General features: G+C 50.3%; 1 protein-coding gene across 1 annotated transcript; it reads left to right on the forward strand.

The window, feature by feature from the left end:
- Nucleotides 1–7,727: 7,727 nt before the first annotated feature.
- DHCR24 (24-dehydrocholesterol reductase) lies at nt 7,728–21,941 on the forward strand. Its single transcript, XM_054165462.1, has 9 exons — nt 7,728–8,034; nt 10,142–10,297; nt 10,772–10,877; nt 12,291–12,409; nt 12,501–12,764; nt 13,811–13,954; nt 16,211–16,408; nt 17,256–17,434; nt 21,164–21,941. Exons 1-9 carry the CDS (start codon nt 7,804–7,806, stop codon nt 21,315–21,317), a joined length of 1,551 nt encoding a protein of 516 aa, XP_054021437.1. The 5' UTR covers nt 7,728–7,803; the 3' UTR covers nt 21,318–21,941.
- Nucleotides 21,942–27,074: the final 5,133 nt, after the last annotated feature.

Below are 27,074 nucleotides of genomic sequence, written 5' to 3' on the forward strand. Positions count from 1 at the left end.
GAACTGGACACAGGACTCAAAGTATGGCCTAACCAGTGCTGAGTCCAGAGCAGAATGACCTCCCTGCTCCTGCTGGCCATAGTGTTTCTGATCCAGGCCAGGATGCCACTGGCCTTCTTGGCCACCTGGGCACACTGCTGGCTCATGTTCATACAAGCAACTCTAGAGGGAGGTAAAATGGCTCAACAGAGAGCAGCAATCAGCTCTTGACCTGGTTTGATGCTGGGCTCCCTAGCAGAGAAGGGGCATTTGTAGGCTATCAGCAGAGCACTGAACCATATTACTCACGCCTCCATTTATCTTCAGGAAGCCTAATCTAGATTCTTATTATTGGAACAATGGTGTATTTTTGTCACCCTTAATTATGAACTTCTCTGGCTGCAATTGCTTCACTTCTGGAAAGGATATGCAAGGTAACTCTAACAGCTCTACAGCCTTTATGTAAGCAACATTTTCAACTTTCTTTCCCAGCCCTTTTTTTTTTTTGCTTCACTTACAGCTTTTGTGTTTTTCTTTGGCATAGGTAAGTAAACCCAAAGGGTTAGATCCTGCAATGTTACAATGATGTTTTTGGAGCATGGCCTGGAGTTCTACCAGTTTACATCATCTGGGAGTGGGCCCATGAAATGTTTGAACCACTGAAATAAATGAAAGCAGACAGGTGATGGAGTGAAAGCACCAGACAGAGAGAATGCAGATGGCCAAGGGAGCCAAAGTCTTAACTTTATTTGGAGGAAAAGGGCCTGCATGTACAGCTGGTACCAGGAAGGCTAAACTTACATGCAGATTTCCTGGGGAAAAAAGTGTAGCCCACACAGAAAAACAACTTCCAGTGTTTTCCTCTGGTGACACTGGCAAGTCTTCACCATCCTGTTAGCCCCCAATGCTTTCTGCTTGTTCCCACAGCATTTGCCATTCCAGTTCACAACTGCTGCACAACAAAGTTCACCTGAGCATCCTAGATGCCACTGGTCCTCTCTCCATTTTATCAGGAGTCCAGAAAAACAGATTCATTGCCTTTCAGTGACTGCAGCTCCTTTATGATACTCAGTAGAATCATAGAATCATAGAACGGTCTGGGCCAGAAGGGACCTCCAAAGGTCATCCAGTCCAACCCCTACAGTCAGTAGGGACATCCCCAACTAGATCAGGCTGCCCAGGGTCTCATCAAGTCTTACCTTGAATATCTCCAGGGAAGGGACCTCAACCACCTCCCTGAGCAACCTGTTCCAGTGTTCCACCACCCTCATGATAAAGAACTTGCTCCTAACATCCAATCTAAATCTCTTCCAGTTTGAAGCCGTTGTCCCTCATCCTGTCACTGCAGGCCTCTGCAAACAGTCTCTCTCCATCCTTCCTGTAGGATCCCTTCAGGTACTGGCAGGCTGCTATTAGGTCTCCACAGAGCCTCCTCTTCTCTAGGCTGAACACCCCCAGCTCCCTCAGCCTGTCCTCATAGCAGAGGTGTTCTAACCCCCTGATCATTTTTGTGGCCCTCCTCTGGACCCTCTCCATCAGGTCCATGTCCTTCCTGTACTGAAAAATCCAGACCTGCACACAGTACTCCAGGTGAGGTCTCACAAGATCAAAGTGGCAGAATCACCTCTCTGGATCTGCTGACAACACATCTTTGGATGCAGCCCAGGATGTGATTTGCCTTCTGTGCTGCAAGCTCACACTGCCTGCTCATGTCCAGCTTCTCATCCATCAGCACCCCCAAGTCCTTTTCCTCAGGGCTGTTTTCTATCACCTCCTCCCCCAGGCTGTATTGATAGTGAGGATTGTCCCAGCCCAGGTGCAGAGCCCTGCACTTGCTCTTGTTGAATTTCATGAGGTTCACCTGGGCCCAGCTCTCCAGCTTGTCCAGGTCCTTCTGGATGCCATCCTGTCCCTCTGGTGTAAGGACACCACCACTCAGCTTGGTGCCATCTGCAAACTCACTGATAGTGCATTCAATCTCACTGTCTAAGTCATTGATAAAAAGATTAAACAGCACAGGTCCCAGCAGGGACCCCTGAGGGACACCACTGTCACTGCTCTCCATCTGGACTTCAAGCCATTGAGCAGAGCTGATGTCTCCAGGATCTCACCAATAGAAGGAGATAGGAGACCACCACCACTTCTTCAACTGCTGCACCTCCCCACTTTCAGGGCCATGAAGCCAACTGACAGCTGCCCATGAGTTCACCCTCTTCCACTGCTCACCCACAAGGAGTGTGGCCTCCCTCAACTTGCAGTTGCAGTGCTGGAAGCCCAGGCCCTTCAGCAATCAGCTCATCATGGCCACTACCTCGCCACAGCCGCTTTGGTTTTGCTACTGAGACCACTGGCCCCAGTGACAGTGAAGGGAGGGCTGAATTCCTTTCCCAGCCTGGCTCTCTGTTTGGACAAGTGATCCTTTTCAGAACTCCCAGGGCAGTGTGTCTTTTCACAGGCAGCTGCAAAGCTGGATTGAATACATGTCACAGAGCACACAGGGAAGCTCTGGCACATTCTGCAGCGTGGGGTTGTTTGGGTTTTTTCCTTTCTGGGAGCTCTGCAAACCTGCTGACCAGCAGCTGATCTTGCCTCTGGGTGTGGTGCTCCACCACCAAAGGATGGGTTCCATTCTGCCCTCATTAATAGTCTGGGTTTCACTTCATGACCCTACATCTGCTTCCTCCCAAGAAGATGACTGGGTTCCCACCAGCCCTCTGCAAGAACTTATTGCTGGAGGAGTGGGGTCTCACACTAAGGCAAGTAAGCAACGGGCTCTTCTGCATTGTACCCTGTAACAGGACAAGGGGCAGTGGATATAATCTACAGCACAGGGATGAGGCTTCCACCACCTCCCTGGGCAGCCTGTGCCAGTGTCTCACTACCCTCATGGGGAAGAACTTCTTCCTAACATCCAATCTGAATCTACCCATTTCTAGTTTTGCTTCATTCCCTCCAGTCCTATCACTCCCTGACACCCTAAAAAGTCCCTCCCCAGCCTTCTTGTAGCCCCCTTCAGATACTGGAAGGCCACAAGAAGGTCTCCTTGGAGCCTTCTCTTCTCCAGATTGAAGAATCCCAACTCCCTCAGTCTGTCTCCATAGGGGAGGAGCTCCAGCCCTAGTGGCCCTTCTCTGGACATGCTCCAGCACCTGCAGATCTTTCTGGTAATAAAGGCTCCAGAACTGGATGCAGTACTCCAGGTGGGGTCTCACCAGAGTGGAGTAGAGGGGGAGAATCACCTCCCTTGCCCTGCTGGCCACACTTCTCTTGATGCAGCACAGGATCAGATTGGCTTTCTGGGCTGCAAGTGCACACTGGTGGCTCATGTTGAGCTTCTCATCCCCCAGCACCCCCAAGTCCTTCTCTTCAGAGCTGCTCTCACCAGTCCCTGCCCAGCCTATATCAGTGCCTGGGATTGCCCTGACCCAGCTGCAGGACCTTGCACTTGGTCTTGTTGAACCTCATGAGGTTGGCTTGGGCCCAGCTCTCCAGCCTGTCAGGGTCCCTCTGGATGGATCCCTTCCCTTCAGAAATGCACCCCAACCCCAGCAGGTACCTGTCAGTTGGGGTACATGCTTCTGCTGTTTGGCATGGCCCTGCTCTCCACCATAAAGGCTCAGAGCACTCCCCACAGCCAGGGTTTACATCTTGCTTTTTCTCTCTGGGAGGCAATAGAAAAGGATGTGTCATCCCTCTGGGATATTGCTCTTATCAGGCTGTAAAACAGCTGATAATATTCTTCTGTATTTTTGCCTTCCAGCTGAAATTTGGCATCTGTCTTCAATTCCTGGATGCCCAGAAGCTCTCCAGATTCGTTCAGCCCATAGCCAGACCAACACACAGCAACCTGCAGCGTCAGGCAGCAAGCCCCACTCCAGCCCACACCCCCAGGAGGCTTTTCCTTCCAGGCAACCGACCGTACTTGGGTTTTCTCAGCAGAGGGAGCTTCTCACACAGCACTTCCAACACCACCTCCCTCAAACCCTCTGAAACCACAGCCTGCTTCTGACAGAGCCAGCTCTGTGACAAGCAAACATGCAGGAAATCTGCAGGTAGGTGATGAGGGAAGGGCACTCCCCTGCCCTAGTAACCGTGAGCTGCTTTACAATCACTGAATGGCTTAGGCTGGAAAAGACCTCAGAGATCATTGGCCCCAACCTCCCTGCTATGGGCAGGGACACCTCTCAACTAGCCCAGGTTACCCAAGGCCCCATCCAACCTGGCCTTGAACATCTCCAGGGAGGGGGCATCCACAACCTCTCTGGACAATCCATTCCAGAGTCTTGCTACCCTTGCAGTGAAGAATTTCCTCCTAAGATCCAATCTAAACCTATTCTCCTTCAATTTAAATCCATTTCCTCTTACCCTGTGGGTGGACACTATTGTAAAAAGTCCCTCTGCAGCCTTCCTGTAGCATCCCTTCAGCTATTGGAAGGCAGCTCTAAGGTCCCCCACAGAGTCTTCTCTTCTCCAGGCTGAACAACCCCAGATCCCTCAGGCTATCCTCACAGCAAGGGGGGCTCCAGCCCCTGGATCATCTTTGTGGCCCTCCTCTGGACTTGTTCCAGCAGATCTGTGTCCCCTCAACATCACAGAATCACTTTGGTTGGAAAAGACCTTTAAGGTCAAGTTCAACCATCATCTCACTCTACAAACTGAAATTAATTAATTGACTGAATTAAGGCTTGCAGCACCACCCCCACCCCCCAAATTCTTTGTTAGTTTTAATAGCCATGAATATTAAAATGCTCCTCCTTTCACCATCCTGACTGCCACTCCACAGCAGCTCTGTGGCAGGCAGTACCAGGGCTGTGAGCCTGGGTGATGAGAAGGGCTTTGAATGCTGTCAATGCTTTTCTTTGGTTCCACTGAATGCCTCCTGATACTTTTCTTACAGAGACAGAAGTTTTCAGCCTGCCTGTGTCTGCAGCTGGGATGCTCTGTGCATCATTATTACCTCTTCTGTGAGGACAGGCTGAGAGAGTTGGGGTTGTTCAGCCTGGAGAAGAGAAGGCTCCAGGGAGACCTTGCACACTTCCAGCACTTAAAGGGGGCCTAAAAGAAAGATGGGGACAAACTTTTGGGCAGGGCCTGTTGATACAGGACAAGGGGTGATGGTTTCAAACTAAAAGAGGGGAGAGTCAGATTCAGACTAGATAGAAGGAAGACATTTTTTATGATGAGAGTGGTGAAACACTGGCACAGGTTGCCCAGAGAGGTGACAGATGCCCCCACCCCTGGAAACATTCTGGGTCAGGTTGGATGGGGCTATGAGCAACCTGGTCTAGTTGAAGATCTCCCTGCTAACTGCAGGAGAGTTGGACTAGATGGTCTTTAAAGGTCCCTTCCCAACCAAACCAGTCTGGGATTCTCTAATTGTAGGTCCCTTTTGCACTGTGTCCCTTTTGCATGGTGCCTTTGCACAGCTGTGACTAAGTCCTGCATGGTCATGGACAGAGCCCTGCCCAGTCTCAGCAGGGGGACCTGTGATGAGCTCTCACCACGGAGGGACGAGTAGGAGATGATTAGCTCCAGCATGGTCAGTGAGGCTCCTCCTCTGCTCTCTGCACTCCACCTACACCAGCATGTGGGGGGTGAACTCCACCAGAGAGCTGATCCAGGCAGGAAAAAAAATGGCTTTAAAACCCAGCCCAAATCTTCAGTCAGATCAGTTCCCCAGCCTGCTCTACTGAGTGACAGCAGAAGCTGTACTGCACAGCATGCCCAGAACAGCACGAGTGGGTGGACAGGATGGCAGGAGCAGGAAGGGGGGAGAAGAAGGGAAGAGGGCTGCTTTTTTTAGGAAGCACTAACAGCTTAAACACACTTAAAATGATAATTTAATTGAGGAGACATGGGATCTTAGTCTTACAAAGATACCAGGGGACTCTAAGCCTTTCAAACCACATTTGCAGATGATGTTTTCCTAAGCCTGCATAGATTGTTGGATGATATTTTGCTCCTATCTAAAATAACTACAATTGAAAAATGTCAGCATTTAAATCATCTGTCTCCCCTCATCCCTGTCTGATTCCTGCATTTTCCATGCTGGCAGCACTAGGTACACAGGCAATTGCACCATAATCTTCCTGGTGATTCACTCCTCTCTTTCACATCACTGGCTTTGAGCTCACCTACCCCCATCTTGCTGCCTAGGACCTTAGAAAAACAAGAGCAGAACATGGAAAACATTATAAACACTTTTTAATGTGTCTTCAGGGAAAAAAAATATATATCAAAACAGTATTTACACTGCAGGTATAAATATCCCCTTATGAATAAATGATGCTGCTACCCAACGAGCCCTGCACTTCATCTACACTCAGAATAATTATTTAGCTCCTTCAGAGAGGTTAAAATAACCACAGGGCATGGGAAACATCTTTTCATGCATAGTTTCAGTCAGCAGAGAAAATGGTAAACAAAAGCAGATAACATAAATAGATTTGAGAAAGGAAAGAGCTAACAGGCAGAGTAGGGGCAAGTGCAATGACTGTAACTCAGCTGGGAATAAATTTAGGCTGGAGACCATCTTCAAGCATCAGAACTGAGAGCAGTCTTTCAATAACAGCAGCACCACAAAAAGCAAACAGGGCTCAAACCAAAGCCTCCACGCTGTCTGAAGGAGACTACAAGGTGTGGCTGCCTGCCATAGCTGAGCTCCAGACCTTGAGGCAGCAACTCCTCCCACTCAGGTGTTCCCAAGTGTCTGCTGTGGCTGCTAAAGGCAAAAGTATTTGTCTTGGTGACAAAGAGGAAGAGGCACCGTCTGACTTGTTGGTGTGCTACATCACTGTGCTGGCATCCTCATGGAACACCTGGACACCACACTCTTCAGTGAGCTGGTGGTGCTGTGAGAGGGTCTCTGCCCCTCTGGGGTCCCTGGGGCTGCCACTGCCTGTGGGGCACCTCTGCCACCGTGCTCTCAAACTGCTAAACTCTCGGGGGACACATTTTAGCTTAAAGAAAGCCTCTCTCTTCCTCACAGACCCTTAGGTATCTTCCTTCGCACTGTTTCATCGTGGAGAAGAATTTCCTGCCGGGGTTTTAGAAAGCAAGCTGTGTTTTGGAGAGGGCTGTCTCTTTCTTCCTTCTAGAAGGTGGCCTGCACGGCGCTTCCGACTTCCTGTTGGGACACACCTACGCTGCTAGGATCACCGGTACCTAAAGCACCACCATCGAGATGCGCAAGAGAGGCATGTGGAGGAGTTTTGTTCCTACCCTCCCGCCCAAAGGCACCGGGGCACAGCCCACTGCCCAGGGGACACTGGCCAGTACAGCACCTCCAACAAAGCCGCCAAGGGCCTGTCCCCAGCTATGACTCTGGAGGTCACCTCTGCCTGAGGGCTCGTCCCCCATCTCATAACCCATCTCCAAACCTGGTGAGGGATCTGACTGTGCCCCGAGCCCCGTTCCCAGCCGGCTGGGAGTGTGACAATTCTCTGGGCCCCATCCCAGTCCTGGCCGGGGGCTCTGACCGTTGCCCGGGCCCCGTCCCTGCCCCGGCCGGGTCTCCTCCCGCTGCCTACAGGGGTAACACCCCAGCGGGGGCCGCGGCCCGGGCGGGGGCCGGCGGCCGGCGGCCGCGGCAGTGAGGGGAGAGCGGGGTTCGCGACGGGGAGCCAATCGGAGCCCTCAGCGCCTGGTCCGATCTCCCCGGAGCTGTCTCATTGGTCGCTCCCCTCCCCTCGCCTCACGGCGGTGGCCAATAGGGGGTGGGCGCGCAGGGGGTGGGGCGTGGCCGGGCGGCGAGCGCGCGAGCGGCGGGCGCGGCATGGCGAGGTCCCGGCGGCCGTGAGGAAGCGCGGGGAGACGGCGGTCGCCATGTCGCCGGTGTGGTCGCTGGTGGGGGGGCTGCTGCTGATGCTGCTATGGGTACGGCACCGGGGGCTGGAGGCCGTGCTGGTGCACCACCGCTGGGTCTTCGTCTGCTTCTTCCTCATGCCGCTTTCCATCCTCTTTGACGTCTACTACCAGCTGCGCGCCTGGGCCGTCTGGCGCCTCCACAGCGCCCCGCGGCAGCACGGCCAGCGCGTCCGCAACATCCAGGCGCAGGTGAGGCCGCAGCGGAGACACGCACCCCTCCTGTTCCCGGCCACGGGGGGCGGTTCGGCGGAAGGAGAGCCCTGCCCTCCTTCCCCTCGGCCGGCGCTGCCCCGGGGGGCCGGCGGCGCGGCACCTTCCCCTCTCCCCACCGCCTCTCCCGGGGCGAAACCCGGCCCTGAATCCGGCCGCAACGGGCGGAGCGGGAAAAGGCAAGCGGCTAAAAGGCAGCGGGTGTTTCTGTCCCCGTGGGGTGTGTTTTTCCGGTCTGAAACTCCTCTCGAAGTTGTGGCGTTAACAGCTGGCGAGCCCGGCTGCGGCTGTCCGGCTGCCGCCGGCGTGACAGCCCCAGAGGTGGGCTGAGGAGCACCCTGTGCCCCCACACGGCCCAGGCACCCCCTGTGCACCTGTGTAACGTCCCAGTGTCAGTCTTCGAATGGTTGCCTTAATGCCGTCTTGTAATGCCCTTTGCATTGTTAGTGCCGAGAGATGATTGCAGGGGAGCTGAAACTTTTCATCCCCACGGAAGAGCAGATGCCTGTAGTGCTTCTGTGCTCTCTGGTATTTATGGTAATGCCGTCACGTCTGCTGCTGTTTCCGTGCTTGGCTCTCACGTTCATTGCAGATGCAGATGGATATTGATGTGCACAGAGCTGTTGGAGGGTTTGGGTCAGGGTTTTTATCACCAGCTGCAGCAGCGATTGAGCTTTGAAGAAAACGCTTACAGCTGACGTTTGCTCTCTAAGTGTTAACCACTGTGGCTTTGCAAAATTGTGGCTTACGCAATTTCCTTCTCAACTTTTCTCTCTTTTCTCTCTTTGCCCATTCATTAGCAGGCTCATCATTTTAATTAATGTGGACCTGGCCCTCAGGGACATCCTTTACTGTTGACCTTTTAGTGCTGGATGATCTTGGAGGCCTCATCCAGCCAGATACATTCTGTGATTAACCTTCACAGAACTGAGATTATTTGTGCCAGTGCTAATCCCTCTCTTGGAGCACAGGTTTTCCTGGGGATTTGTAAAACTTTCGTTGTAGTTTTCTGAATCCCATCTCCAATACAAACCAAACTAAATAACCCCAAGTGCTTTTTCTACATAACTAACTCCTAGTTTTATTTCGTGTAGAAGTTCAGAGAGACTTCCAAAGTGTCACTACTCAGAGACATCCTGACTTTTTTACTGGCAAGTGGAATCATAGAATGGTTCAGGGGAGGTTCTCCCCCTCACCTGCTCTGCCCTAGTGAGGCCCCACCTGGAATATTGCATCCAGTTCTGGGCTCCCCAGTTCAGGAGGAACAGGGATCTGCTGGAGAGAGTCCAATGGAGGGCTACAAGGACAACCAAGGGACTGGAGCACTGCCTGATGAGGAAAGACTGAGAGCCCTGGGGCTGTTGAGTCTGGAGAGGAGAAGACTGAGAGGGTATCTAATCAATGTCTATAAATATCTGAGTGTGTCAGGCAGGAAGGGACAGCCTCTGCTCACTTGCACCCCATGATAGAACAGGGGGTGGTGGATGTAAACTACAGCACGGGAAGTTCCACTTCAACAACAAGAAGAATTTCTTTACTGTGAGGGTCCCAGAGCACTGGAAGAGGCTGCCCAGAGAGGTTGTGGAGTCTCCTTCTCTGGAGACTTTCAAGCCCCATCTGGATGTGTTCCTGTGCAACCTGTGCTAGATTCTGTGGTCCTGCTCTGGCAGGGGGGTTGCACTGGATGATCTCCTGAGGTCCCTTTCCAACCCCTAACATCCTGTGATCCTATGAATGGTCTGGGTTGGAAGGGACTTCCAAAGGTCATGTAGTCCAGCCCCCTCTGCAGTCAGCAGGGACATCCTCAACTAGATCAGATTTACCCAGTGCCCTGTCTAGCCTCACCATGAGTATCTCCAGGGATGGGGCCCCAGTCACTGCCCTGGGCAGCCTGTTCCAGTGTTCCACCACCTTTGTGGTGCAGAACTTGTTCCTAAGGGTAAAGAGCTCGCTCCTAAACACGCATGTAGGTAACATGCACCTAGAGGAGTAACAGCATTTCTGAACACTTTTCCAGTGGGGGAAGGATGCAAGTGAGGACATGTGTGTGTCTTGCAGCACCAGTTCAGCTGTTTCCTCTTGGCAGGTCCGGGAATGGAAGAAAGAAGGCAGCAAAAGGTACATGTGCACTGGCAGGCCTGGCTGGCTGACTGTGTCCCTGCGTGTTGGCAAGTACAAGAAAATTCATAAGAACATCATGATCAACTTAATGGATGTTCTGGATGTGGACAGTGAAAGACAGGTAACAAATTCATCAGAAAGCTGTCGTGATCATGAAGCTAACAGCTTTGTTTTGTTGGTTGGTTGGTTGGTTGGTTGTTTTTTAACTGTATGTATAGCTGAAGAGGAGATGAGATTCCATAAAGAACAAAGGGTTTGTGTGGCTGTAGGCTCACCAAATTTCAGGTTGCACAACCTGTGCCTGGATCATTCTATCCAAAAAACACAGCATATGGAGTTGCTTAGCTTTTCTGTGCTGGAGCCTAAAAGAGCAGATTGGTTTATGGTTCGGGGGACTGAGCAGCAAGATGTTGAGGCAGAGGAGGAATCACTAAACAGTTTCAACTATTTTTAGCAGTGCTCTTAGGAAAGTAAGTCTCCAAATTCTGGTAACAGATGGAAGTTCAAGACAGCCATATCCTGTCTTCGTTAATGCTGAACACTTAATTAATGTGTGCGTGGGGGGGGGTGGGAATTGGGTGTCTTTGCTCTTCAGGTTGTTCGTGTGGAACCTTTGGTGACCATGGGCCAGCTGACTGCCTACCTGAACCCTATGGGCTGGACTATTCCTGTGGTACCAGAGCTTGATGATCTTACAGTAGGTAAGGGTCACCATGACAAGAGACTCACTGGTTGTTGTGAAGCAGTGACACGTTGCCTTATTTCCAAGGTTCCAGAAATGGAACCCTATGGCCTGTTGGGGTATTTGTGTTATAAGCACTTCCTGGTTTGTTTGGTTTGGTTAAATGGACTTAAAAGTCGTGCCCAGAGCTGAAAAGAGGAGGCTTTGTTCTCATAAACCACCTTCATTTTACAGTGTGTTGCATTTCATAGAATCATGGAATCAGCCAGGTTGGAAAAGGCCTCAGAGATCATCAAGAGCTGCCAAACAGAGAGGGACCTGGGGGTGCTGATTGACAGCCACCTAAACATGAGCCAGCAGTGTGCCCAGGTGGCCAAGAAGGCCAATGGCATCCTGGCCTGCATCAGGAATAGTGTGGCCAGCAGGAGCAGGGAAGTCATTGTGCCCCTGTACTCAGCACTGGTTAGGCCACACCTTGAGTCCTGTGTCCAGTTCTGGGCCCTTCAGTTTAGGAAGGACATTGAGACACTTGAATGTGTCCAGAGAAGGGCAACAAGGCTGGGGAGAGGCCTGGAGCACAGCCCTGTGAGGAGAGGCTGAGGGAGCTGGGATTGTTTAGCCTGCAGAAGAGGAGGCTCAGGGGAGACCTCATTGCTCTCTACAACTACCTGAAAGGTAGTTGTGGACAGGAGGGGCTTGGTCTCTTCTCTCAAGCAACCAGCACCAGAACAAGAGGACACAGTCTCAAGCTGTGCCAGGGGAAGTTTAGGCTTGAGGTGAGGGGAAAGTTCTTCACAGAGAGAGTTATTAGCCATTGGAACGTGCTTCCCAGGGAGGTGGTGGAGTCACCGTCCCTGGAGGTGTTCAAGAAGGGATTGGACGTGGCACTTGGTGCCATGGTCTAGTCATGAGGTCTGTGGTGACAGGTTGGACTCGATGACCTTTGAGGTCTCTTCCAACCTTGGTGATAATGTGATACTGTGATCAAGTCCAACCTATTACCTAAGACCTAACACCTCATAATAACTAAACCATGGCTTTTAGTGCCCCTGTACTCAGCACTGGTTAGGCCACACCTTGAGTCCTGTGTCCAGTTCTGGGCCTCTCAATTTAAGAAGGACATTGAGATGCTTGAACGTGTCCAGAGAAGGGCAACAAGGGGAGGGGTCTGGAGCACAGCCCTGTGAGGAGAGGTGAGGGAGCTGGGGTTGTTTAGCCTGGAAAAGAGGAGGCTCAGGGGAGACCTTATTGCTCTCTACAACTACCTGAAAGGAGGTTGTAGGCAGGTGGGGGTTGGTCTCGTCTCCCTGGCAACCAGCAGCAGAACAAGAGGACACAGTCTCAAGCTGTGCCAGGGGAAGTTTAGGCTGGAGGTGAGGAGAAAGTTCTTCCCAGAAAGAGTAATGTGATTTGTTTTGTGCTCTCTTGATAGGTGGCCTGATCATGGGGACCGGCATTGAGTCTTCATCCCACATCCATGGACTTTTTCAGCACACCTGTGTGGCCTATGAACTTGTTCTTGCTGATGGAAGCCTTGTGAGATGCTCACCAGTAAGACAAAATGTTATTTTGCTCTCATTTACAATGTGGTTTGACAGTTCCCAGTATGGATGTGTGATTGAGTATGACGTACTTTTTGCAGACTGAAAATTCAGACCTATTTTATGCAGTGCCTTGGTCTTGTGGTACTCTGGGTTTCCTGGTTGCAGCAGAAATAAAAATGATCCCTGCCAAGAAATATGTCAGATTGCATTACCAGCCTGTGAGAGGACTGCAGAAGATTTGTGAAAAGTTTGCTGAAGAGTCTAAGAAAAAGGAGAACAGCTTTGTGGAAGGGCTCCTGTATTCTCTGGAGGAAGCAGTCATCATGACAGGAGTCTTGACTGATGAAGCTGAGCAAAGCAAGGTAACTAAAGGGAAGTTACTCACCAAGCGAAAAAATACCCCCAAGGTTCAAATAAAGCTATATTGCATGCCAAGAAAAGCACAGAATCATTGTAAGATTGGAAGAGACTCTTAACTGTGGGATTACAAGTTAGATCTGTCCAGCAGAATATTTCAACTTGTAGCTCTTTGCTGCTACAGCAGACTCTGTGCTGTACATCTCAATCAAGGAGAAATGACCCACTGATTTCATTATTATAGCAAATAATTAGCCTACAGCCTTTTTACAGAAGGGTTAGGGTTGGAAGGCACCTGAAGGATCATCTAGTTCCTAGCCCCCTGCCACAGGCACAGGCATCTCACACTAGGTCAGGTTGCTCACAGCCCCATCCAGCCTGGCCTTAAAAAACCCAGGGATGAGGCTTCCACCACCTCCCTGGGCAACCTGTTTCATTGCAGTACCTATGGAGGAAGAGGAGTCACTTCCCTCATACACAGAGCACTGCTGGTTTACAGTGCAGTTAGGAGCTCTTACACTGCAGTTTATTATCTGGAGGAGCTCTTACACTGCAGTTAGTTATTCAGAGGAGCTCTTACACTGCAGTTAGTTATTCAGAGGAGCTCTTACACTGCAGTTAGTTATTCAGAGGAGCTCTTCCCCCAGTAGGCTTTTAATACAGTTTGTATTTGTAAAACACATCAGGGACACGCTGCCTGTTCACTGCAGCCCTCAGCCTGGATGTTTCCATGAGACTTGGAATGATGAGTTGAGGGCTTGGTATTTTAGGAATCCAGTTCTGTCACGTTCATGATCTCTTGATTGAGCTGATAACAGGCAAGCCTTGCAAGCCTTACTTAAAGTGAAACAGCAGGAAAGGTAAGGAGGAGCCATGTGTGTGGAAAAATGAAGGCTCCCTGTGTCTCTTCTGACAGCCTCATTCAAAGTGTCACAGCAGGTACAACACTGATTGCTCACAATAAAGGAGTTTGGGGACGTACTCAGTGTTGCCCTGAGGTGTATCTGTTCCCCGTGGTGGTGTCTGCTAATGAGTGCACATTCTCTTGTAGGTAAACAGAATTGGTAACTACTACAAGCCATGGTTCTTTAAGCATGTGGAGCAGTATTTGAAAGAGGACAGGACTGGAACAGAGTACATTCCCTCCAGACATTACTACCACAGGCACACACGCAGTATCTTCTGGGAACTCCAGGTAAGACCAGTTCCAAAACTAAAATAACACCTGCAGGAAGGAGCTCTGCTCTCTCCCAGTGTGGGCACAGTGTACCTCCTTCCCTTGGCCACACAACTGTCTTTCCTGTCAGGAATAAATCATAGAATGGTTAGGGTTGGAAGGGACCTCAAGGATCATCCTGTTCCAACCTCCCTGCCAGGAGCAGGGACACCTCACACTACAGCAGGTTGCTCACAGCCACTGCCAGCCTGGCTGCAAAAACCTCCAGCAATGAGGCTTCCACCACCTTCCTGGGCAACCTGTGCCAGTGTCTCACCACCCTCATGGGGAAGAACTTCTTCCTAACATCCAATCTCAATCTACCCATTTCTAGCTTTGCTCCATTCCCCCCAGTCCTATCACTCCCTGACACCCTACAAAGTCCCTCCCCAGCTTTCTTGTAGCCCCCTTCAGATACTGGAAGGCCACAATAAGGTCTCCTTGGAGCCTTCTCTTCTTCAGACTGAACAGCCCCAACTCTCTCAGTCTGTCTCCACAGCAGAGGAGCTCCAGCCCTCTGATCATCCTCGTGGCCCTTCTCTGGACACCTTCCAGCACCTCCAGATCCTTCTTGTAATAGGAGCTCCAGAAGTGGACACAGTACTCCAGGTGGGGTCTCACCAGAGTGGAGTAGAGAGGGAGAATCACCTCCCTCAACCTGTTGGCCACACTTCTCTTGATGCAGCCCAGGATCTGGTTGGCTCTCTGGGCTGCAAGTGCACACCGGTGGCTCAAGTTGAGCTTCTCATCCACCCCCAAGTTCTTTTTTTCAGGGCTGCTCTCGAGCCAGTTCCTGCCCAGCCTATATATAGAGTGAAGTTTATGGGAAATGGAAAAATCCTTCATTTGGGCAAAACAAATCCAAAGGCACCTTTTTCCATACAGTCATAGAATCACTGAGGCTGAGAAAGACCTTTAAGATCATCATATATAGGGCATTAGGTCATAACCTCCTGATTTGCCTTTCATTGCTTTTCTGAACTTAAACCTTAAGTACATATTGCAGTGTTAAGCTTTTACAGCTACCAAAGTTATTGCCAAAGACAGACAATGGGGAAAATAACATGAATGTGAAACTGGCTGAAAGTTTGCCCTGCCTAAACTCAACAACAGTAATTATGCAGTAAGGTCATTACTTGGAATTTCTTACATGTATTGACTGTGGTGTGCCTTTACATAAAATTTTATTTGGCATTGTGACAGATTCCTTTTGCTCCATTTTGAATCTCTGGAGTGAGATACTGGGTTCTTTCATCTCCCAGAGGAAAAAACCTCAGAGATCTCTACTCCACCCTCCCTGCCCTGGGCAAGGACAGCTCTCAAGGAGACTCAGCTGCTCAAGGCCTCATCCACCCTGGCCTTCAACATCCCCAGGGAGGAGGCATCCACAACCTCCCTGGGCAGCCTCCCAAAGATGAGAATCTGAGCAGTATCTGTAAATAACTTCTGCCAAACACAATGTCACTTCACTGCATGGCTCAGGTTGGAAGGGACCCCAGAGATCATCCGTTCCAAGCTCCCCACCATGGGCAGGGACACCTCTCAGCTAGACTCAGCTGCTCAAGGCCTCATCCAGCCTGGCCTTCAATACCCCCAGGGAGAAGGCTCCCTGGGCAACCTATTCCAATGTCTCACCACCCTCCTACTGAAGAACTTCTTCCTAAGATCCAGTCTCACTCTGCTCTCCCTCAGCTTCAAACCATTCCCCCTTGTCCTGTCTATAGACATCCTCATGAAGAGTCCTGTAGGATCCCTTCAGGTACTGGAAGGCAGCTCTAAGGTCCCCCTGGAGTCTTCTCTTCCCAAGGCTGAACAACCCCAGCTCCCTCAGCCTGCCCTCATAGCAGAGGTGCTCCAGCCCTTGACTCATCTTTTGTTTAGCAAAAGCATCAGCAGTTAACATCAGATTGGATGTTAGGAAGAAGTTCTTCCCCATGAGGGTGGTAAGACACTGGAACAGGTTGCCCAGGGAGGTGATGGAAGCCTCATCCCTGGAGGTTTTTGAGGCCAGGCTGGATGTGGCTGTGAGCAACCTGATGTGAGGTGTCCCTGCCCATGGCAGGGGGGTTGGAACTGGCTGATCCTTGAGGTCCCTTCCAACCCTGAGAATTCTGTGATTTGATTCTATGATTCATTGAAAATCTGACTTAATGCTGCTCTGAGCATCCTGAGGTGTTGTCTTTTGGCTCTCTTACATGCTCCTAAGTCCCATTCATTTCTCTCCCCTCTTTGCAGGACATCATTCCCTTTGGCAATAACCCTGTTTTCCGTTACCTGTTTGGCTGGATGGTTCCTCCCAAAATCTCGCTGTTGAAGCTCACCCAAGGGGAAGCCATCCGGAAGCTGTACGAGCAGCACCACGTCGTGCAGGACATGCTGGTGCCCATGAAGAGCCTGGAGAAATCCATCCAAACCTTCCACGATGACCTTCATGTAAGAACATGGGGTTGCAAAACACCCTCTGTGTGGTGAGAGCTGTGATTGTGGATCCTGATAATCTGCCTGTGTAAAAGGTTCTTCTTGTACCCTGGGGACTGCTCTGCTTTCCGACTCTCTGGTGCAGGGCTGCAGGGGAAAAAAATGAGCACAGCAAACAGAAAAGAACTTAAAGGGATTCAAACTTTAGTTGAAGCCCAAGGCTTGTACAAGGATGGGTTTTTTTTTTCACTTAGTAAATCCTGAACTGATTCCCACCTGTGGGAATTAATTTCCCTTCCTGAGTTTGTTTTAGTTGGTGTAAGAAGTACAGAGTTGGCCATTGCCAAGTTTGGACTGACCTGGAAAAGGCAAACTTTGTTCAATCTTTTTCCCTCCTAGTGTGTGTTCAGTTGTTGCTTTGGGATTGGGGATTTTTCTTCTTCTTTTATTTCAACTGTATGAGGGGGAGGAGATGTAATCCTAGGAGGACACAGCACGCTTTCTGAGCGTCTCAGTCTGTTGGTGTTACCGTCATTAGAAAGTGCAGCTGAGAGCCCCAGCGAGAGCTGTGCAGATTGCAGTCCCAAATGGAGAAGAAATCCTCTTAGATCTTCACTTTGTCATCTTACCAAGAGATAGCTCAAAGGATTGTCTTGTTAAACACAAGCACACTTCCTGAGCATCTCAATCTGTTGGTGTTACTGTCATTGGAAAGTGCAGCTGAGAGCCCCAGCAAGAGCTGTGCAGCTTCCAGTCCCAAACGGAGAAGTCCTCCTCGTAGGTCTTCACTTTGTCATCTTACTAAGAGATAGCTCAAAGGATTGTCATGTTAAACATAAGTGATCAAGTGTTTTCTTTGCAGGTGTACCCTCTTTGGTTATGTCCTTTCATACTGCCTAATAATCCTGGTATGGTCCACCCAAAAGGAGATGAGGCAGAACTCTACGTGGATATAGGAGCTTACGGAGAGCCCAAAAGGAAACAGTTTGAAGCCAGGGCTTCAATGAGGCAGATGGAGAAGTTTGTAAGAAGCATGCATGGGTAAGGATTCCCACTCCTTGGAACAGTCATAATGCCATAGAATTTACACCTGTGTGGTTTAATTGCAGTTGTTTGATCCCACAGAACTTTAATATTGCGATCATTTAACAACCACAGTAGCTGACAGCTAACTTTTCATTCCTAATTGTGATGTTTTGACTCCCAAGCATGACTTTACTCTTGCTATTTGATTGCAAAACCAAGCAAGTGAGCACTGTGGCTGAAGTTCCTGCAGTGGAATTGGGAGCTAGGTAGCTTCAGATCACCTGTGTGTCCTTTCAGCTCTGGGAGTGGAGTCTCTGCTGCAACAAAATGCATGCAGCCAGGTGCAGAAAGCCCCTGGCAGGTGTAGGTGTGGGTCAGTGACTGCTCTCAGCAAGGCTGGCTAGCAGAGTCCTCAGTTTGCACAGTGCAGCTGCCTTGTCCAAACCAGTTCAGCTCAGGGGCAAACCCAGCATTCCACAGTCCCTCCAGAAGTCCCATAGGCTTGTTAGAGTTTTGACAGCTTCTCTGCCTGCCCTTGGGATTGTTTTGCTCTCCGCAGTCCTTGCAGCATTGTGCCACAGCCCTGCCCTGTCCTCGCAGAGGGAGGCCAGCCTTGGCTCTCTCCTGCAGTCCCTCTGTGCTGGTGGCAGCCTTCCCTCCTTCATAACTTGTGCTTCCTTTTCCCTGCCCCGATTCCTATCACATAGGACCGTGGTAGGCGTCAGCTCTGTGCCCGCCATCTGTCACAGGCTCGTGCCAGCCTCATGTGCTGTAGTAGTGTCAGTGGAGAAGCAGTTAGAGGCTTGTTTCTCAGGAACAAAAACAACTACAGGGTATTTTTACACCATCAGGATGATTTATCCACATTGCTGGTTTGACCTACTTCTCAGTCTAACAGTCACTATATCCCATGTGGCTGAGCAGCCATGGTGAGGCTGCTTCAAGATGATTTTGAGGAGTGTTGAGTGACTTCAGCTGCGATAAAGGGTCTGCCGGAGAACAAAGCAACTCAAGCGCAGTCCGAAGCTTCTGTTTTGATTAAGCTTTTCATTACAGCTCTTTACCAATACAGATTTGTCTCCCTCTTTACCTATCACTGGGGAATGAGCAGTGGAGTTTTGTAATCAGACACAACAGCAGAGTTGTATGCAAGAGTTGGTGTTTTACCGCTGTGCTCTGATGCCAGCTGCGTTTCAAAGTGCAGAGTGCAAGCATGAGGAAGATTGCACAGCTAAACACAGGTTTCACTGCTTGTTGGGAATGGGCCTTGAGCCAGCAATGTGCCCTCGTGGCCAGGAAGCCCAGTGGCAGCCTGGGGTGGCTTAGAAGGGCTGTGGCGAGCAGGTCCAGAGAGGTTCTCCTGCCCCCCTGCTCCGCCCTGGGGAGGCCACATCTGGAATATTGTGTCCGGTTCTGGGCCCCTCAGTTCAAGAAGGACCTCAGGGAACTGCTTGAGAGAGTCCAGCACAGAGCCACAAAGATGCTGAAGGGAGAGGAACATCTCCCTGCTGAGGAAAGGCTGAGGGAGCTGGGCGGTGACCTCATTCATGTTTATGAATGTGTGCAGGGCAGTGCCAGGAGGATGGGGCCAGGCTCTGCTCAGTGATGTCCAATGGTAGGACAAGGGGCAGTAGGTGCAACCTGGAGCAGAGGAGGTTCCACATGAACAGAAGGGAAAACTTTTTACCTGTGAGGGTGATAGAGCCCTGGAACAGGCTGCCCAGAGAGGTTGTGAAGTCTCCTCTGGAGACATTCAAAACCTGCCTGGATGTGTTCCTGTGTGACCTGCCCTGGATGATCCTTCTCTGGGAAGGGGGTTGGGCTGGATGATCTTTTGAGGTCCCTTCCAACCCCTAACATTCTGTGACTGTGTGACCTTTGTCACATTGCTTCGTTTACACTATACATTTATCTTCTCAGCCTGGTCTGATTTGGCAGGCTTTTGCTTGCCCAGTTATATTCTCAACCCCAGTTCAATGATACCTTAAGAGGCCAAAGAACCTGTTGTTACATCTGCTGGGAGAGCATTTTGTAACAAGGGCTGACCCAAGATGCCATGAGTGTACCTCCATGGATTAGAAGACAAACTGAAAAGAAATACTTTTTAATTAGAAGCTGGAATGAAATGGTTTTGAATCACAGAAAAAAAATGAAAAGCAGGCTTTCAGAAACAGCTGGGAAAGTATTGGCTGAGGAAAGGTTAGGTTGTTGGGTGGGGTTTGGTGCAGAGGGGCCACACTCTTGATTTGGAGCAGCTTTTGAAGTTCTCTCTAGACTGAGTTTCTGAGAACACCACTTGTTGGAATGCAAGTTGACAGATCTGGCTGCACGTGGTTAGGATCACAGAATCACAGAATGGTCTCAGTTGGAAGGGACCTCCAGAGGTCATCTAGTCCAACCTCTCCTGCGGTCAGCAGGGACATGCTCCACTAGATCAGGTTGCTCAAAGCGTTGTGGAGCCTGGCTCTGAATGTCTCTAGGGATGGGGTCCTCAACTGCCTCCCTGGGCAGCCTGTTCCAGTGTTCCACCACCCTCATGGTGCAGAACAGAATAGAATAGAATAGAATAGACCAGGTTGGAAGAGACCTTCAAGATCATCGTGTCCAACCCATTATCCAGCACCACCTAATCAACTCAACCATGGCACCAAGCACCCCATCAAGTCTCCTCCTGAACACCTCCAGTGATGGTGACTCCACCACCTCCCCAGGCAGCCCATTCCAATGGGCAATCACTCTCTCTGTGTAGAATTTCTTCCTAACCTCCAGCCTGAACCTCCCCTAGCACAGCTTGAGACTGTGTCCTCTTGTTCTGTTGCTGGTTGCCTGGGAGAAGAGACCAACCTCTCCCTGTCCACAACCTCCCTTCAGGTAGTTGTAGAGAGCAGTAAGATCTCCCCTGAGCCTCCTCCTCTCCAGGCTAAGCAATCCCAGCTCCCTCAGCCTCTCCTCGTAGGGCTTGTGTTCCAAACCCCTCACCAACTTTGTTGCCCTTCTCTGGACACCTTCCAGCAAATCGACATTCTTCCTAAACTGAGGGGCCCAGAACTGGACAGGGGACTCGAGGTGTGGCCTAACCAGTGCAGTGTACAGGGGCAGAATGACCTCCCTGCTCCTGCTGGCCACACTGTTCCTGAACTTATTCCTTATTCCCAACATCCAATCTAAGTCTCTTCTACTTTCAAACCGTTGCCCCTCCAAACCTGAACCACTCTTTACACACAAATTTTTGGAGCCCTTCTCCTTTTCTCTTTGCAGTGCCAAAAACTAATGAAGGAATCAAAATGTTGTTGACTACAGAAGTGTCCTGAGCTGTACTTTAAAAGCAAGCTTTTTAAATTGCTTTCTTAGCCCACCTTCCCCTTCACCACAACAGCTGTAGCAGTATTCTGCTCTTTTTCACCATTACAGAGCATTTCCTCTTGGTAAAAGAAATGATGGTGATGTGAAATCCAGAAAATGTGAGAGTTTGTGTGTGCCCAAGCACAATCCATGTGAGCAGTTGCATTTGCTTCTTCTCAAAAAGCATTTCTGGTGGGGGTTGTGGTTCACAGAATCACAGACAGGTAGGGGGTTGGAAGGGACCTGCCTTGATCATCCAGTCCAACCACCCTGCCAAAGCAGGGTCACCCAGGGGTCGAGTATTTGCTGTATTCATGCCTTACCCTGAATGCTGATGGTTCTGTTCCAGGTCTTGTGGCACAATTACTGCTGAATGTTGTCTCTTTTGTTTCTCCTCTCCAGTTTCCAGATGCTGTATGCTGATTGCTACATGACCCGGGAGGAGTTCTGGGATATGTTTGACGGCTCCTTATACCACAAGCTGAGGGAGGAGATGAATTGCAAGGATGCCTTTCCAGAAGTGTATGACAAAATCTGCAAAGCTGCAAGGCACTGAGCTTGGGTGACCTAATCAAGCAATCAGGGAAAGATGAATTTTACCTATAGCTAGTCAATAGATACCCTTTAAAACAACAAACAAACAAAAAAGCTTTATTGCTCTCCAAATCAGCTCCTTCCCATCGATGTTTGAAGAGATGAATTCCTGCTTTATACTTTTATGTTCAGTATTTCTTTGGATGTTTTAAACCCCATTTTCCATATTTCTTTGGGGGCTTTAAACCCCATTTTCCAAACTCAGAAGTGATTGTTTCTAAGAGATCTCACGTGCTAGCCTTTGTTATCTGATGTAGGCGAGCTCACCTGTTTCCAAGTGGTGCAACGGCAAACGGTTGGCTGAGGATTGACTGGAGTGACCCCAGCTGGATGCTATAGCTATGGCTGAGCATGACCATTGGAAATGGTGGGGGAGGGCTCAGAAATAGGTGCCAAAGCTGAAAGCATTGTCAAATGAATGATGGTGTTAAAGCCACTTGCCTCCAGTGGGGAACCTGTAGGACAGCTCAGCGATGGTACCGCACGGTGCTGTGCTGCCGGTGTCCTACTGTGCCATCAGCTCAGCAGAGCACTGGAACTCCCTGACAGTGACAGTTTCAGTTTCAAACCTGAGCACTGGGGGGGGGGGGGGAGGAAAATGCTTTTTACTTGTGCCTGTCAGATTTGTACTGATTTTTTTTTTGTTATGAAGTGTTAAGTGGATGTAGGTTTTAGGTATTTTGTAACTGGCTAACAGCGCCCCCAAAATATCAACGTTCTGGCTTTGCAGACTACTGAAGAAATTGCTGCTATTTCCTATAGCCAAGCTTTAATTTCAGTTTTTACTCCTTGTGGATGTGTTTATTTGGGGTGGGGGTGGGTGGTGTGTTGAGGGGGTTTGGTTGTTGCTTAATTTTAGTGCCTTACACATACTCAGTTGGAGGAAGACGTGGGTTGTATCAGACCAGTCAGAAGAGGAAGTCAGGGCTTCGTTTCGAGCATGTTGGCTGTGGACGGGGAGAGCTCTGCTTGTGACTCTCAGTACACACAGGCCTTTGGTTCTGGCTCGAGTGACCTTTGTTTGCTTTTTGTTGTAGCTGGAGTAGGTTGATAGGCTTTGTAAAAGGACTGTTTCAGTCACCTGGAGAGGAAGATCAGCAGAGAGTGCTGCTGGGTTCCTTTCTGCTGCTCGCTGGTGAGGAGGGCACAGTCACTTCAAGCGTAGAAGTGTGGGAACGTTTTGACCCTGTAGCCAAAAAACCACACCCCCCCCATGGTTCAGAACCAACCCTGTGTCTTGTCCAAGCAGTACTTAAAGCTGTTACTTGAAACCTTACTGATCTTGAGGGAGAAGAAAGTCACTGTCTTGAGGCTTGGGTAACAGGGAGAAGTTTTTCAACAGTTCCCAGAGGGAGGCATGACTTTTATATGAGTGCTAAACCAATGATTTTATTTATTGATAGATGGATGTTTATAGTCCAGATGAAACCAATGATAAAGCAGTGACAAGAAGAAGCTTGGCCTGTTGCTCAGTGGTGTGTGCTGGGCAAGCTGTGTGCAAATCAGGTACCCCCTTAGAACCCCCCACCCCCCGTGAGGGCCTGGGAGCAGGAAGAGCCTGCCAAGGGGAGACGCAGCCAGCGCAGAGCCTGTGTCAGTGATCCAGGGGAGTCTGCTACACCCTGCCAGGCTTTGGGGTGCACAGGAAGGCAAACACTGATTCCTGGGGTGTAACCTGCCCTCCTGCCCCTGCCAGGGAAGCGGCACAGGAGTCCTTTCTCTGTCCCTGGGGCAAAGCTGTGGTTTAGCCCAGCGACAGTAAGATAGCCTGCAAAGAGCACGAGGGGGTTTGGTTAGCTCTGAAAGGGCAACATTGAAGTGCTGGAGGATATGCAAATCCCTTTCCTTAGGCCATGTTTCTCTCACTTATGTACTGATGATCTTTAGGTATGCACTGTGTTTGTTTGTGGGATTTTGTTGGTTTTTTTCACTCTTTAATTTATTGGCAAACGCTGTTTTGAGGTGATTGGGTGCTGTCCCTTGTGCCTGTCACACACCTGCATAATGGCTGTGGCTCTTCATTTTTGGTTGTACAGGCTGTTCAAATAAAGATCTATCCAGCACACTGGCCTACCTGCTGTCTTTCAGTTCACTCAGTCACAGAATGTTAGGGGCTGGAAGGGCCTTCCAGAGATCATCCAGTCCAAGCCCCCTGCCAGAGCAGGGTCACCTATGCCACATCACACAGGAACACACACAGGCAGGTCTTGAATATCTCCAGAGAGGGAAGACTCCACAAGCTCCCTGGGCAGCCTGTTCCAGTGCTCTGTCACCCTGAAGGTGAAATAATTCTTCCTCATGTTTCTATGGAACTTCCTTTGCCTCAACTTCCACCATTGCCCCTTGTCCTGTCACTGGGCATCACCCAGCAGAGCCTGGCTCCATAGTCTTGGCACTCACCCTGCATATCTTTATAAACATTAATGAAGTCACCCCTCAGGCTCCTCCAAGCTACAGAGCCCTCAGCTCCCTCAGTCTGTCCTGATAAGGAAGATGTTCCACTCCCCTAATCATTTTTGTGGCTCCGTACTGGACTCTTTCAGGCAGTTCCCTGAGGGGCCCAGCACTGGACACAATATTCCAGATGTGGCCTCAGCAAGGCAGAGTAGAGAGGGAGGAGAACCTCTCTTGACTTACTGACCACACCCCCTTCTAATACAATCCCCTTCTAATACAACCCAGGACTGAATGCTTAGATTTCAGCACTTTTCTGCATCATTTCTTGCACTTAATAACGTGTATTGCTACTAGTGGTCTCCTTGCTACAAGTGTTGCCAAAAGCTGCTGTCTGGGTAAGAGATCACTGGTGGTCAGTGCTGCCAAGACCAGCTGGAGAGCTGCAACTAGTGGAGTTCCCCAGGCACCAGTGCTGGGTCCAGTCCTGCTCAACATCTTCATCAATGACACCGATGAGGGGACAGGCAGCGTCTGCTCAGCAGGTTTGCTGAGGATACCAAACTGGCTGAAGACTCTGCAGCCATTCAGAAAGACCTGGACAGACTGAGAGCTGGGCAGAGAAGAACCTAATGAGGTTCAACAAGGGTAAGTGCAGAGTCCTGCACCTGGGAAGGAAGAATAAACTGCACCAGCACAGGTTAGGAGGTGATCTGCTGGAGAGCAGCCCTGTGGAGAAGGACCTGGGAGTCCTGGTGGATAACAAGTTCTGCATGGGACAGCAATGTGCCCTTGTGCCAAAGAAGGCCAATGGGATCCTGGGGTGCATTAAGAGGTGTCCTGCAGCTCCAGGGAGGGTCTCCTCCCCCTCCACTCTGCCCTGGTGAGACCTCGCCTGGAATATTGCATCCAGTTCTGGGCTCCCCAGTTCAGGAGGGACAAGGATCTGCTGGAGAGAATCCAACAGAAGGCTACAAGGATGATGAAGGTATTAGAGCACTGCCCTATGAGGAGAGGAGGAGAGCCCTGGGGCTGTTCAGTCTGGAGAGAAGACTGAGAGGGGATCTAATCAATGTCTATAAATACCTGAGGGCTGGGGCTCAAGAGGGAGGGGACAGGCTCTGCTCACTTGCACCCTGGCATAGGACAAGGGGCAGCAGATATAAACTACAGCACAGGAGGTTCCACCTCATCATGGGGAGGAACTTCTTCACTGGGAGGGTCCCAGAGCAACTGGAACAGGCTGCCCAGAGAGGTTGTGGAGTCTCCTTCTCTGGAGACCTTCAAGTCCCATCTGGATGTGTTCCTGTGTGACCTGTGCTAGACAATGGATCTGCTTTGGCAGGGGGGTTGGACTTGATGGTCTTCAGGGATCCCTTCCAATCCCTAACATCCTGTGATCAGAGGTATCTCAGGGTAGGTGGGAGATCAGGACCCTGCTGCTGCTGCACACAGCTTTGAAAGAATGTTTCTCAAGTCTGTGAGGCTGCACTTACCTCTGCCCCAAGACACCTGCACAAAACAAACACCTTACAGCTGAGCCTTGACCCTTCAGTTTTGCCCCACCAACTCCACATACACTCATGATGCCAATGATCCTGATTTTTCCCCACCCCTTGCCTCATTCTTGTCCAAGGAGGACAAAAGCACATTCTGGATTTAGGTGCTACATCTGTTGACACAGGGAGCTGCTCCATTCTCACCCCACACTAATAAATCTACTCCCTGGTTTGAATGAGCAACCACAGAAGCCAAGGATGAAGACTCAGTGCCTCCTTCAGCCCAAAGAGTTTCACATCCACATCTTCTGTTCCCTTGAAAAATGCCTCCATGGCAGCTCTGTAGGCTTAGCTGGAGGCATTCCTGTCCCCCCCCCTTGGTCACCACTGCTGGCTCCTCATCCAGGGCTTCCTTCCCAGAGAGAGGCTCCTAGGCTTTCTCCTGAAACCCAGGCTGAGAAATGCCTTGGCCCTGCTTAACACTGCAGCTGGGGTGCCAAACCCCTCTGGTGGCCCTGCCAGGCTGTTCCACAGCCCTCTCCTGTTACCCCAGCACTATTCCTGCAGCCTGCACTCATCCCTGCCACTGCTCAGGCAGCTCCCTTCAGAGACCTCCCTGCATTGCCTGCCCCTCTACAACAATCATCAGGATTCCCTTCAAGCACTGTAGTTCTACCTAGGTTTTTTTATTCTCCCCCATCAATTAGATTAATTATCATACTTAATCAGCCACAACTAGCATGTAATTACACCTAGATTTAATTATTTCAGCCTGGTCCAAAGACTAGCAGGAGCTTTCAGAAAGGTTAACTCTAAGCACATTAAAGGTTAACACATCCATTTTATGTCCATCCCTTGGTGCCACTGACACAGCCCTTTCTTCATTGCACCTTCTCCATTGCCTCAAGGTTTTAAAATGCCTACAAAGTTTGGAGTGATGGCAACAAATTCACCCTAGTTCCCCAAGCTGCTTATAAACATTGTCACTCCACTCTGGTGAGACCCCACCTGGAGTACTGTGTCCAGGTCTGGAGCCTCTATCACAAGAAGGATCTGGAGGTGCTGGAGCATGTTCATAGAAGGGCCATGAGGATGATCAGAGGGCTGGAGCTCCTCTGATATGGAGACCGACTGAGGGAGTTGGGGCTGTTCAGACTGCAGAAGAGAAGGCTCTGAGGAGACCTTCTTGTGGCCTTCCAGGATCTGAAGGGGGCTACAAGAAAGCTGGGGAGGGACTTTGTAGGGTGTCAGGGAGTGATAGGACTGGGGGGAATGGAACAAAACTAGAAATGGGGAGATTGAGATTGGATGTTAGGAAGAAGTTCTTCCCCATGAGGGTGGTGAGACACTGGAGCAGGTTGCCCAGGGAGGTGGTGGAAGCTTCATCCCTGGAGGTTTTTGCAGCCAGGCTGGCAGTGGCTGTGAGCAGCCTGATGTAGTGTGAGGTGTCCCTGCCCATGGCAGGGGGGTTGGAACTGGATGATCTTTGAGGTCCCTTCCAACCCTGACACTTCTGTGGCTCTATGAACTTCAAGCAGCTCCAGGCAGAGTTTCATGAGCTGTGCATGCTAGCAGACCTCCCTCTGGAGGACATGCAGTAGCTGGCATCCCCTTCTCAAGCAGGTGACTTCTATAGAGGTGAAGGTGGATAGCAATGAATTACTCAACAGAAAATTGAGGCTGCTGTTTGTCTAAGGGTGTTTTACTACTGCAGAGCAAGACCTGAGTTGTTTCCTATCTCTTGGCATGTGTGCCAGCCATCCACCCCATCTCATGTGCTGGCACATCTGCCATCTGCTCACTGATGTGGGCTTCCCAGGACCATC

The sequence above is a fragment of the Dryobates pubescens genome, chromosome 11 (genome assembly GCF_014839835.1).
Source record: "Dryobates pubescens isolate bDryPub1 chromosome 11, bDryPub1.pri, whole genome shotgun sequence".
Lineage (NCBI taxonomy): Eukaryota > Metazoa > Chordata > Aves > Piciformes > Picidae > Dryobates > Dryobates pubescens.

Excerpts from the sequence above, each read along its gene's own strand:
- DHCR24 (XM_054165462.1), top strand. The coding sequence starts at position 7,804 with ATGTCGCCGGTGTGGTCGCTGGTGGGGGGGCTGCTGCTGATGCTGCTA. Across the intron at positions 13,955-16,210 it reads GTATCTTCTGGGAACTCCAG|GACATCATTCCCTTTGGCAA; the intron begins GTAAGACCAGTT and ends CCCTCTTTGCAG. Across the intron at positions 16,409-17,255 it reads CCTTCCACGATGACCTTCAT|GTGTACCCTCTTTGGTTATG; the intron begins GTAAGAACATGG and ends TTTTCTTTGCAG.